Source organism: Gymnodraco acuticeps, unplaced genomic scaffold (genome assembly GCF_902827175.1).
Source record: "Gymnodraco acuticeps unplaced genomic scaffold, fGymAcu1.1, whole genome shotgun sequence".
Classification (NCBI taxonomy): domain Eukaryota; kingdom Metazoa; phylum Chordata; class Actinopteri; order Perciformes; family Bathydraconidae; genus Gymnodraco; species Gymnodraco acuticeps.
In genome coordinates this window covers 9,984-22,898 of record NW_022991083.1, presented here as the reverse complement: position 1 = coordinate 22,898, position 12,915 = coordinate 9,984, and the positions used below count along the sequence as shown (strand labels likewise).

At 42.5% G+C, this 12,915-nt stretch overlaps 1 protein-coding gene across 2 annotated transcripts; it reads left to right on the top strand.

Annotated features, from left to right (window-relative positions):
* Nucleotides 1-311: 311 nt before the first annotated feature.
* Nucleotides 312-11,109, top strand: napba (N-ethylmaleimide-sensitive factor attachment protein, beta a). 2 transcript variants are annotated; one of them, XM_034236797.1, is made up of 10 exons: nt 312-573; nt 2,891-2,970; nt 3,372-3,488; nt 4,537-4,583; nt 5,118-5,195; nt 5,310-5,365; nt 7,188-7,272; nt 7,442-7,546; nt 7,719-7,787; nt 10,237-11,109. In XM_034236797.1, the coding sequence occupies exons 1-10, from the start codon at nt 476-478 to the stop codon at nt 10,387-10,389; spliced, it is 888 nt and encodes a 295-aa protein (XP_034092688.1). In that variant the 5' UTR covers nt 312-475; the 3' UTR covers nt 10,390-11,109. The 2 variants fall into 2 exon arrangements, with proteins under 2 accessions (XP_034092688.1, XP_034092689.1); XM_034236798.1 differs by lacking the exons at nt 312-573; nt 2,891-2,970; nt 4,537-4,583 and having other exon boundaries at nt 3,381-3,488.
* The last annotated feature ends 1,806 nt before the right edge of the window (nt 11,110-12,915 follow it).

Sequence of the window (12,915 nt, the reverse complement as noted above, 5' to 3'; positions counted from 1 at the left end):
TTTATTTATAAAAACAGTTAATAACATTTTTGAAAGAAGAAGAAAATCTTTACTTTTAATTTTGTTGGGCAAAAGGTCTTTGGTTCGGGCAGCACCTCACCACTGCTATAGAGAAAAATACTTGCACACTTTTATAATGTACAAAGAATCAAATGTTAATATTTGTTTATTAGTAGATATTTGTATTATGGAGTACTCTATTTTTTGGCTTTTGTTTTGGGTAAAGTCTATTTACGATTGTCATAATTTTGCACCACGCAGTTGCACTGCCCTATCTTCCCAGCAGATGTCAGCAATGGTCCCCGGATGTCCTTCCTCTCTCTCCGTAGAAAAAGAGCTGCAGCCCCTCAGCATCAGCACCCCAGCAGACACACATCTCCTCCTCCTCTTCCTCCTCCACAGCTCTGCTCCTCTTCTCCACTGCGGAACATCGGCCTGATCTCTTCCAGCTTCTCCTCCAGAGGCAGACCCAGACATGGACAACTCCGGAAAAGAGAAGGAGGCCATGCAGCTAATAGCTGAGGCCGACAAGAAGGTCAAAGCGTCCGGATCCTTCCTCGGGGGGATGTTCGGGTAATCTTGTCTCTGTTTACCTCCCTCTGTCATTTTGGATTCGTGCACACAGGGCCTCTCAACGCCTGTCAAATGCTGCTGCTTATCCCAACATCTCGGGGGCTTTAATAATATAATATCCTTATAATAATGGTGATGCGTCTCTGCAGAGGCCAGATGTAACCCTGCATTGTTCTTATTCATTTATATAATTTAGTCTGGGCATGATTTATCTTCCTCTGTGTGACATTGCACGATTTTGCTGTCATGGTTCGTCAGCTGTATCCCCAAAAAGATATGAGCTGTCCTCGCGGGTAATGTGGCTCGCGCTTCGTGGAGAATGTAAATGTGGCACATCGATGATGCAGCGGGGGGAGCGTCGAGCGTGAGGCCGGGGAAGAGGTGCGGGGAGGAGGGGAGAGCAGCGCAGAGGCCGGTGTGCGGGGAACCATCGGGGGTGCGGGGGATGTGTGTGTGTGTGTGCGTGTGTGTGTGTGCGTGTGAGCGGATGGGGGGCCTTCATGTGTGGGAGGGGCGTATGTTTACATGTTAAATGGAAACACTGTTATATAAATGTGATGATATGATATGTATTAATTGATTGATTGGTTGATTGATAAATGTTTCGATTGGTCCTTTCCAAGAGGGATAACGGCTGCATTATTGATTTGAGGAAGCTGAAGGATCTATATATCCTACCTCATAATGATGTTGAGTAGTACAATTTTATATTTTCTACATTTATGTTCACGTCAAAATAGATATAACGATATAACAATTAACAGAAAATGAATTTACAACTATTTTGTCAATCAATAAAACATCTAAGTCTTTCATAAAACCAACATAATGAAATGTGAAGATGTTACATTAGGAAATGTTTTACCTTTATTGGACTGTGTCAAACGTTAACGAAAATAACCAACAGATTGATCAATTGTTAGCTTTAGCCATCATTTATTTTATTCATCCATAAAATCAGGGTGACTACGGTGTTATAGACCAACTCAAATATCAGAAATCTAAATAACTAGATTACAATTTTATAGATTACTGATTATATCGATTTGTTCTGACGTCACAGTCGGCCTCAATTTCGATCCGATTCAAATGGAGATGAATGGTGGCACATTAAAGATGTATCGATCATTTCACTCTGCATGATGACATAACATCCTTAATCATAGAATCAATGCACTTTGATGTATACTTACACCCTTATTAATAACCACAAGAAAGCAAGCAGGCAGCAAAACAGCTTTAACACAATGAAGTATAGTTTGAATTGTAATAAGGTGTCTGTTTTTAGCCAGTATCCTCAACAACAGAAATGGGTCCCATCTGTTCTCACAACATGCGAGGATGATGTTTCTAATGAGCCTCAGTCCTGACGATAGGAAGCAGACTTGGATGTATTGCTTTTGACAGGTTGTGAAGGTCATATGTAGAAACAAAGCCAACCTAACTCTAACCCTGAAAATGAACAAGAGAGGGCCCCTTTAAAAAAACATAATGGAAGACTTCAGCCTCCTTCAATCTACTTCTGCACAGAGAGACCTTAACTTTATTGATTCAATAATTGTGTGTGTGTGTGTGTGTGTGTGTGTGTGTGTGTGTGTGTGTGTGTGTGTGTGTGTGTGTGTGTGTGTGTGTGTGTGTGTGTGTGTGTGTGTGTGTGTGTGTGTGTGTGTGTGTGTGTGTGTGTGTGTGTGTGTGTGTGTGTGTGTGTGTGTGTGTGTGTGTGTGTGTGTACGTCACATTTAACATAACTCTATTATGGCAAATGCGCAGTAATCGCTTTAAAACGTGTAACCTGGCTCTGTTTCTAGTTGTGCTCCATTTGTTTGTTCCTCGTCAAAGACTTGCTCTAGGTTCATAACACATGATCAAATATACATGAGGCAGGAATCAGATGCATATTAAGAAACCTTTTAAGTCTTTCTGTTCTTACTGTATTCGAACACAAAGGATGAATGCTTCATAGGAGGAACAGATTTCTCTCAGCTGCAGGGTGAACGTTTCCTCTGCTGACCTCTGCAGTGATGTCACCCAAGTTAAATAACAACGTCATAGTTATGCCTCATCAACAGTGTTACATATATATTATATATCTGAGTTTGCAACAATACATTTAACAGTCAAACAAATGTATTAAATAAGAAAATAAATGGTTGCTTTTCTTTGACTCTGTGTGTGTGTGTGTGTGTGTGTGTGTGTGTGTGTGTGTGTGTGTGTGTGTGTGTGTGTGTGTGTGTGTGTGTGTGTGTGTGTGTGTGTGTGTGTGTGTGTGTGTGTGTGTGTGTGTGTGTGTGTGTGTGTGTGTGTGTGTGTGTTATAGGGGGAACCATAAGGTGGAGGATGCCTGTGAAATCTACGCCAGAGCAGCCAACATGTTTAAGATGGCAAAGAACTGGAGTGGTAGGTGACACACACACACACACACACATTTTAACCTCACTTATTCCCACTGCGCTCTGAGAGCATAAACAGATACATCTGTGCTAAAATAAGCAAACGCCTACACGTTCATCCAACAGGATATAATGATTCAGTTATAATACCACATACAGAAATATGATAATTAAACACACACACACACACCATGGATTATTTTATGGAACTTTAGGACAGTATGGTGATAAGATGTGACGTTTCATGGCTGCAGAAATTAGTGTTTGCACCAGATAGGGCAGATGTGCCAATACTAGCTCACGCTGTGCAGAATTTAGAGGCTTAGATGTGTGTTTTGATGATGTGATTTGTGTGTGTGTGTGTGTGTGTGTGTGTGTGTGTGTGTGTGTGTGTGTGTGTGTGTGTAGCCGCAGGGAATGCTTTCTGTCAGGCCGCTCGGCTCCACATGCAGCTGCAGAACAAACTGGACTCAGCCACCAGCTTCGTCGACGCCGGCAACGCCTTCAAGAAGGCCGACCCACAGGGTGAGCACACACACACACACACACACACACACACACACACACACACATACACACACATACATACATACAAATCTCAGGTATATCTCATCTGTTTATATTTCTTTCTCTCTAAATGTAGCTTTTTCTGTCAATAATGTTTGGCTGCAAACTCAAATGAATGAATAAAGATTATTTTTTATAATATGCCATTTGTTTTCTTGATAATAATATTAAAATGGTGAAAATGTTTTATCCTAATGTCTCAACTCAAGGTAATGTTTTTAAATGTCTTGCTTTGTCAGTGTACTTTTACTTTTGGTATATAATTACCTTTTGATACTTATATTGTTGAACTTTCTACATGAAAACATTTGAAAACAGGACTTTTTTCATTTGTTCTGCTACTTTATATATGTATCTAAAAACATTATATTAATTATCATTTTATCAATTTAACGTCAGCTGCACATAGTCCCTTGATCCTCCTTGACAACGGTCTGTTCTCTTTAGCAACGGTCTGTTTTTCGAAAATTAGCAGACCTATGGAATGTCCAGATTGACCAATGAGAATGGAGTATTCAATTTAACCGTGTCACAGATTAGAAGATAATTTCTACACTGTGGTATTAGACCTTTTACTTCAGTATTTGAGTCGTTTTTCCACTACTGATGTGAATTTACCTCTCTTCATATTTTAATGTAAGACTCGAGGGGAAGCCTGTGGATCAGAGTCAGGACCCTGAGGAGGTTTCATTCAAAGATTAAACTGGGGTTGCTCGAGGAAAAATTATATCATGCTGCTGCAGCTTCACTGTGTGAAATACTACGGGTTAGCAGGTGATAGCCGCCGGGGAGGAAACTGAAGGAGTTCTTATTAGATTTAGCAGAAGGCTTCAGCAGACACTCTTCAGTTCTTCTTGGATTTACAACATAACATTACATTTAGCTGACGCTTTTATCCAATGTGTTACAATTGACCATGAAGACACAAACTGAGAACAGCAAGAATCCTGCAAAAACATTAGCGTAACATTTTAATCTCCTTTCTCTCTTATCTGTCTTCTTCCAGAGGCCATCAACTGTCTAAACCAGGCCATTGACATCTACACCGATATGGTAAGCCTTCAACCAAGCAGTGGTGCAGGAATGAGTCCTTAACTGGGTAATGAGTCAGCATTTTAGCACTTCCTGTTCCCTCGTCTTTAAGTCAATAGTTATTTTAATGTGTTTTTAGTTGGATGACTCAAAAAGGTTTGTGGTTAACACAAGCCGAAAAGATTTTACGTTTTGTTCTACGTCAGGAACCCTGAACATTAGCCACCTTTAGTTTAGCGCTATTGACGTGAAACCATGTGATTGTACTGTATTCATTTATAACGTTAACTTTATACTTCAAAAATCATAAACTGGTGTTAATATGTGAAGATTATCCTACTGAACAAAATGTGTAAGTATTATAAACATTAGTTTGCCAGATTGTTTATTTTCTCCAATAATCCAAATGGAAAAACCCCATTAGCTTTTTGTATCGGGAACCAGGGAGATGCTACCTTCAGTGTCCACTATAGAAATTGGAAATCCCTGCACCACTCTATTAAAGGCTTCTTATGAATATTGAATAATACCTCTTATCTTTGTCTCATGCTAAAGGGTCGGTTTACCATAGCAGCAAAACATCACATCACTATAGCCGAGATTTACGAGGCAGAGCTGGTCGATATCGAGAAGGTACGTGTAGGGGAAAATAATAATTTCCAGTTTTCTGTACTCAATTTTTAACATTTGTTTTATATGTTTTTGTTGAATTGAAGTCATCATCTTCTGTTTTATATTTTCTTTCAGGCCATTGCCCACTATGAGCAGGCAGCAGACTACTACAAGGGAGAGGAATCTAACAGGTATACATTATTTTATAAAACTAACAAATGCATTAAAAAGAGCTAAATAGATTTCAGTCAGACAACTCACGTGTTTGTTAATATGTTTATTAGAAGCAGCATATAGTTTGAGTTTGGCGTCTAGGCTCGGGCCTCATCACTCCACAGATTTACAAAGAACATTGAGTGATGATTAGATAACTATCCCCCGAGCCTACAGGTGGAAACTGGGGTGGAAGCTGGGGTGGAAGCTGGGGGGGAAGCAGGGGCGGAAGCTGGGGTGGAAGCTGGGGTTGAAGGTGGGGGGGAAGCAGGGGCGGAAGCTGGGGTGGAAGCTGGGGTGGAAGCTGGGGTGGAAGCAGGGGGGGAAGCTGGGGTGGAAACTGGGGGGGAAGCAGGGGCGGAAGCTGGGGGGGAAGCTGGGGCGGACGCTGGGGTGGAAGCTGGGGTGGAAACTGGGGTGGAAGCTGGGGTGGAAACTGGGGTGGAAGCTGGGGGGGAAGCAGGGGCGGAAGCTGGGGGGGAAGCTGGGGGCGGACGCTGGGGTGGAAGCTGGGGTGGAAGCTGGGGTGGAAGCTGGGGCGGACGCTGGGGTGGAAGGTGGGATGGAAGCTGGGGGTGGAAGCTGGGGGTGGAAGCTGGGGTGGAAGCTGGGGTGGAAGCTGGGGTGGAAGGTGGGATGGAAGCTGGGGGTGGAAGCTGGGGGTGGAAGCTGGGGGTGGAAGCTGGGGTGGAAACTGGGATGGAAGCTGGGATGGAAGCTGGGGTGGAAGCTGGGGTGGAAGCTGGGTGGAAGCTGGGGGGGAAGCTGGGGCGGACGCTGGGGTGGAAGCTGGGGTGGAAGCTGGGGGTGGAAGCTGGGGTGGAAGCTGGGGCGGACGCTGGGGTGGAAGGTGGGATGGAAGCTGGGGGGTGGAAGCTGGGGGTGGAAGCTGGGGTGGAAGGTGGGATGGAAGCTGGGGGTGAAGCTGGGGGTGGAAGCTGGGGGTGAAGCTGGGGTGGAAACTGGATGGTGGAAGCTGGGGTGGAAGCTGGGTGGTGGTGGGGTGGAAGCTGGGGTGGAAGGTAGGGTGGAAGCTGGGTGGTGGTGGGGCAGGCGAGCAGCAGCAACATGAAACACAGCAGCAGGAACATGAACGTAGCAATAGCAAGTGAACACAGTAGCAGCAGCACAGCGAGGCAGAGGCAGGAAGACCTGGACGCTTCAATAGAGCGGCATGTTTAGGAGAATGTGTTTGGTTGGTTGTAAGAGGGACGAGGTGCGTCACGTGTTAATGTATCATTGGTGCTCGAGTTGACTGCCTGAACTAGCTCGCAGGCTTCGCCCCATTATTTGAAATATACAATTTGGCAGCAGAGCATTGATATGCAACTATTTAAAGAATTGAGAGATTGTTAAAGTCCCCTTTTAAGCAATATATGACAAAAATAATAAAAAATACAATTAAAAAAATAGAAAAATGCATCAATAAGGGTTATCTTTATATTGAAAGGAGCTGCATAGTGTTAGAAAAAAAGTGAATGTAATGTGCAAGATGTATTTATAATGAAGTATAATCGTTGTTATGAAAATGCATGATGGTGCATGAATATAAGTATATTATATTCTAATTAGATATGGTGTTGCAGTAAAGTTTGATGCTGACGGTGCACTGGAAGAAGACTCATTAACATATTGCTGAGTAATGCTGACTCATGCTCTCTTGTTGCAACAAGCCTGATGACCTTTTGCATCATCCATTATCTAAATGAGACTTCTTTGAAAGCTCAGCTCGGGAAATACTAAGATGTAATAGTGATACACGGAATACATGATGGCTTTTGTTTGTCTGTGTGTTTCCAGCTCAGCCAACAAATGTCTCCTGAAGGTCGGACACTACAGCGCTCAGCTGGAACAGTACCCCAAAGCTATCGAAATATACGAACAGGTCATTCATTATTTATTGTTAGAAAAATATCACTCGTCACCGGCTTGAGCTTCAATCTCAGGATACATGTAGTTATTATCCTTGCAAGAATGGAAGTAATCATCACATACAGAGCATTTGGTACTGAAGTATGGTATCTGAGTACTTCTTCTTCCACCTCTTGTTCCAGGTTGCCATGAACACCATGGACAATCCTCTGTTAAAGTATAACGCCAAAGAGTATTTCTTCAAGGCTTCACTGTGTCATTTCATCGTGGACGAACTGAACGCCAAGGTAACACACACACACACACACACACACACACACACACACACACACACACACACACACACACACAAACACCACTTACACATATACGTCCTGATATACAGATCTCTAGTGAAAGTTATGTACTATTTTAATCTTTCAATCTCTCCTTCAATGTGTGTGTGTGTTTGTGTTGCAGTTGGCCATAGAGAAGTATGAGGAGATGTTTCCAGCCTACTCAGACTCCAGAGAGCTGAAACTCTTAAAGGTAAATGTATTGCATATATAAATACACTTTTTTATACCATAACCGTACGTCACGGCATCTGAAAGTCATATCGCTGATTTGCAGAAACATGGCCGAGTATACGAGGATTTAAAACTCTGCTGTGTTAAAAACATTTCATTATGCTCACTCCCTATCCCTCAATGTTAATATATGGTGTGGCTACAGTTAATGGTAGTTCATTTTTATAAAAATTATGTTTTGTTGTTGTTCTCTGCTGGGTTAACTTCTCACCTTGCTGCAGTGATGTACAGGAAATGACTTTAATCAATGTTTTTTTAACGTGTTTTTGGTTAGAAGCATGAAATAAGGTCTGTGGTTAACACAAGCTGAAGAGAGTCTCACTTTGATCTCTATGTCATCAAATATGTCAATAAATACCTCACTGGTGGATTTTTAGCGGTTGCTAACAGGTGTCGTCTATATGAGACGACTAAATTTCACCACACCCCACATTAGCCGCCTTTAGCTGAGCGGTGGTGATGGCACAGCCATGCTACCATGATGTGGTTCCTTTATAGCCTAACGTTAGCATTTACTTGTGTCGATTGCATTTACACTTCAAAAATCACAAAGTGGTTCCCTACACTGCTCCCCTTGCGCCGTACACAATGGCAGCTCCTAACACTAGGATCGGTCAAATGCAAAGAAACCCTTATGTTACATAGTACCTGTACTACGTAATGACAATTCGTTTAATCTTATCTTGTATCATAAATGTGTGTTTGTCACAGAGATCCAAAATCCTATTGGCTTTTTGTGCAGGGAACCCTTCAATAATAATGCATTTATAGAGCGCTTTCCTTGAAACTCAAAGACACTTTACAGAGTAACAATTCATAAAAACAACACATTTAAAATATATAAAACACAACATTAATTACAGATTAAAAGCAGTTCTGAAGAGGTGAGTTTTGAATCGTGATTTTGAATATGGTGAGATCGGGGCAGCTAACTCCCAGCGGTCAAAATGTCTGTCATCGCTGTGCCTCTCTATTAAAGATCCCCTATTATACTGTTTGTCATCAATATATCACAGGTCTCAGATATATACAAACATGTCTCTGATTGGCTGAAACACCAAACGGATCATTGCAGCATTACCCATCATCCCCTCTGTTTCAGCCCTGTTTCCAAAGTGCTGATTCTCTGTCTGTTACTTTAGATGAAAACAAGGAGCCACTCCCCACGCCCCTCTGAGAGAGATTTGGTTAAAAATAACACAATAGCCGCTTTCACACCAAGTACTTTGCCGTACTTAGTTCCCAGCACTTAGTTCCCAGCACTTAGTACCCCCATGGAACTAAGAGCCGATCGCGTTCACACCGGAATAAGTTCCCTGAGGGAAGATTATCTCATTGAAGATGACGTCACGGCTCCGCCTACACTGCGTTACTAGATACTACCCCAGTTCCTAAACTGTAATGGTAAATGCGCCATAAAGTGAGCCGGTCCTAACGAGGCCTAGCCATACCGAGCGAGGCCGTGTAGTGGAAATGCGCCATTAGTGCCCCGGCACTTAGTAGCCCGGGGCACTAAGTACAGATCGCGTTCACACCGGAATAAGTTCCCTGAGGGAAGATTACGCAAATGAAGCCGCTGACGTCACTTCTTCTTCTTCTGCTTTGGGTTTACTGGCAGGCCGCAAACAACTTCACGGCGTATACTGCCACCCGAAGTCCCCGGCCGGAAGTCTCCGGAGTTGGGGACTGGCTTCAGTAGAAGCTGCTGGGACTCCCAGCTGCTTCTACTGAAGCCTTCCGAGTAAATCGCCAGAACGCCGACACCTCCTCATCTCCACCGCTCCCATGTTATTTTTTTGTGTTGCCTTAAGTTATTCTCTCTCCGTTGGTACGCGGGGCTAATGCTAATGCTAATAATGCTAATGCCAGCAAATACAATGGCGGCTTCACAAAACTTTTCAGAGTTTTACGGGGCGTGGTTTGCAATTCGCCCAGCCAATCGAAATTGGTACTTTTTTCTCCCCAGGAAAGTCCCACCTCTCTAGCAGGCACTAAAAATGGGGGTAAAAGTTCTCGGAACTAAGTTCTCTTTTTGGTGTGAACGCAAAATTCCAGGCACTAAAGGAACTAAACGGGAAAAGTACTCTGGTGTGAACACGCCTAATGGTGCTCTAGGAGGAGATTCAGGTGATAAGGTGGGTGGAGAGTTACCTTGGTTGGTGATTGGCTAATGGTTACACAAGCCAAAAAAATCGTTATGACATCATAAAGTAGCCAAAATGTGATCAGCTCATTTTCAGACAGGTTTTTATAGAAATGGATCAAGACAGAAAGAGAGAGAATCTTTTTTCCTGAAACTTTCAGAGTCTCTTTCCACAGAGGGGACACATGTTGATGTAGAAGAGACATGAAGAAGTGGATTTTGCATAATAGGTGACCGTTAAAGTCTTGTGTGTTTCCTGCCACAGAAACTCCTAGACGCCCACGAGGAGCAGAACAGCGAGGCGTTCACGGAGGCGGTGAAGGAGTACGACTCAGTGTCTCGTCTGGACCAATGGCTGACCACGATGCTGCTGCGCATCAAAAAGACCATCCAGGGAGACGCTGGGGACCTGAAATAGAGAAGACATCATTTAAAATATAAAGGGGGCAGACAAGGGGAGAGGGGGTGGTAAAGGGGGGAGGATGAAGGGAGTGTTTTTGGTGGAAGAAAGGTTTAAAAAAAACACAGAAAGATGAAGGGGGAGGGAGGGGGAGACTGAGGGAGTTTACAGTTGTACATATCAGTCTGCATGTGACCCCCCAATAGCTAAGCATCACCTTTAAACCCCCCCTGTGTCCCTGCTCCTTCAGTATTGCTCCACAGGTGTGTGTGAGAGAGTGTGTGAGAGTGTGTGTGAATTATAACACTATTTGATGGGATGGCGTGCAGCTCATATCACATATAAGAAAATATATGTTATTAAAACGGATGTTATTTATGAGATATTTATTGTCGATACTGAAATCATTGTTTATTAAGGTACTCAGTGTGTCGATCTGTCTGAATATTTTAGGTAATAGCCCCTCTCCTCCCTCCTCTCACTCCCCTCTCCTTTATCTGTCTTTTCCTCAACCCCTGAGTCAGTGATATCGCCTCGTTGTGATTGGTTGGTTCTTTGTGTTCGCCCCGCCCCCCTCCACGTCACTGCCTCGTTTGTGCATGTCTGTTGTCATGTTGATGTAAGTGTTCTCCGTGTCGTGCTAACATGTGAACAACATACATGTAGCCTGGTATCATTTGTGTGCAATCAGTAAATATGTACCTAAGAGTTGAAATAAAAACATCATCGCTCCAGATATCCGGCTGCTTTCTGGTTTATTTTTCGGGCATTTGGTATCATTATGTGGGTTGTTCAGAGGTGTAAAGTAACTAAGTACATTTACTCAAGTACTGTAGTATACGTTTGAGGTATTTGTACTTGAGTATTTCAATGTTTTGCTGCTTTCTACTTCTACTCCACTTCAGTTCAGAGCTAAATGGTGTACTTTTACTCCACTATATTTATTTAATACCTTTTGTTACTAGGACAATGTTTACTTGTAACAGAGTATTCCTACACTCTGGTACTTCTACTTTGACTCAAGTACAAGATCTGAGTACTTCTCCCACCTGGTTGTTACTCAATGTTCTTTTTTTATACAAAAATATACTGACGAAAAGGAAGCAACAAGCAACTTTTCTTTACAGTTATTTTATTTTCTTAATTTAAGCTTTGGAGACCCGATTAGGAAATACACACAGAACAACATAGCCATATGTTTTATATTTCATGCAACATGGATTTTTCCTAAAATCTAAGAAACTGTATGCAATTATGTTTCGATAATAATATCTAAAAATATTTTAACATTTCACACAAATCTTTTTATTTACTTCATCTGTCCTCACGAGGAACAAAATACAAAACTACTTTCTATTACACATATCGGTTTTTTCTTGAGCACACCTGCTCCTTGGAGGTGATTGTTGTCACACCAGCCTACGAAGTTCTCCACGGGGTCCCTGTACTCCTCCTCTTGTCATCTGTGATGCAGCTGACGATGGAGGAGTCATCGGAGAACTTCTGGTGGCATGAGCTGGAGTTGTATATATTTATTTAATATTTGACTGCCGACACACTGCTCTTCGAGGCTCTGAGGGCTGACATGATTTAATCCTGTTTAAGATTCAAGATTCAAGGCTTTTAACGTAATATATTATATACATGATACTATGACATCTTAGCTCCTCCAACAGTGCAACACAATAAAACAGATAAGATAGTGCAAGTAAATACAAATAAAATAGAATAGAAATAGTGCAAGGAGAGTACAAGTAATTGAAATATGATATATTAGATCAATAATTTGTAAATTGTAACCAGGGTTGGGTTGTAACGGAATACATGTAACGGCGTTACGTAATCAGAATACAAAAATCAAGTAACTGTATTCAGCTCGCGTTACATTTGAAAAACTAGTAATCTGATTACAGTTACTTTCGTAAACCTGAAGTGAATACATTTTGGATTACTTATGTGAATTATTGGTGGAAAGATTTCCTCACAACATTTAATATTCATTACTAAAGGTACAGCCGAATCATCACAGCCCACAAAACCTTTTACCGCCGCAGATGGACCAAAAAAGCGTTTGAAAAAAAATCGCGGGTCCGCTCAGTGAAACAATAACAGCGAAACATGGAGGAACACAAGTCTGCGTTTAAATCGGGTGTGTGTGGTTAAAACACATCAGCCTGCGGTCGCTCTTTCTTTAGCCTTACTAATGATTATTTCTGAAGGTAAACACAGCGAAGGCGGTGCGTGAAAGGCACTGCGTGCTCGTCTTCTCAGAGGCTGAGTTAACCCTCCCGCTGCCTCCTGGTGCTGCAGAGATTTCATGAAGTGAAGGAGGTGTTCCTTCTATAAAACAGCTGCGGGCAGCAGATACTGTGAGAGTCACGGACATGAATTCATAGATCAATGCAGACTGGTGCACACACTCTCCTGTTTTGCCAATCCGGTGCTTAAACAAATATAGCTCCACACCCCTGGCCGTAATGTCCTTAAAATGAAGTCCGAGTTTGACATTTTAATTCATGTCCTGCCAACACTGGCAGGACAGAA

Coding starts and splice junctions, on each gene's coding strand:
- napba (XM_034236797.1), top strand. CDS start 476: ATGGACAACTCCGGAAAAGAGAAGGAGGCCATGCAGCTAATAGCTGAG. Junction 3,489..4,536: donor CAAGAAGGCCGACCCACAGG/GTGAGCACACAC, acceptor GTCTTCTTCCAG/AGGCCATCAACTGTCTAAAC. Junction 7,788..10,236: donor GAGAGCTGAAACTCTTAAAG/GTAAATGTATTG, acceptor TTCCTGCCACAG/AAACTCCTAGACGCCCACGA.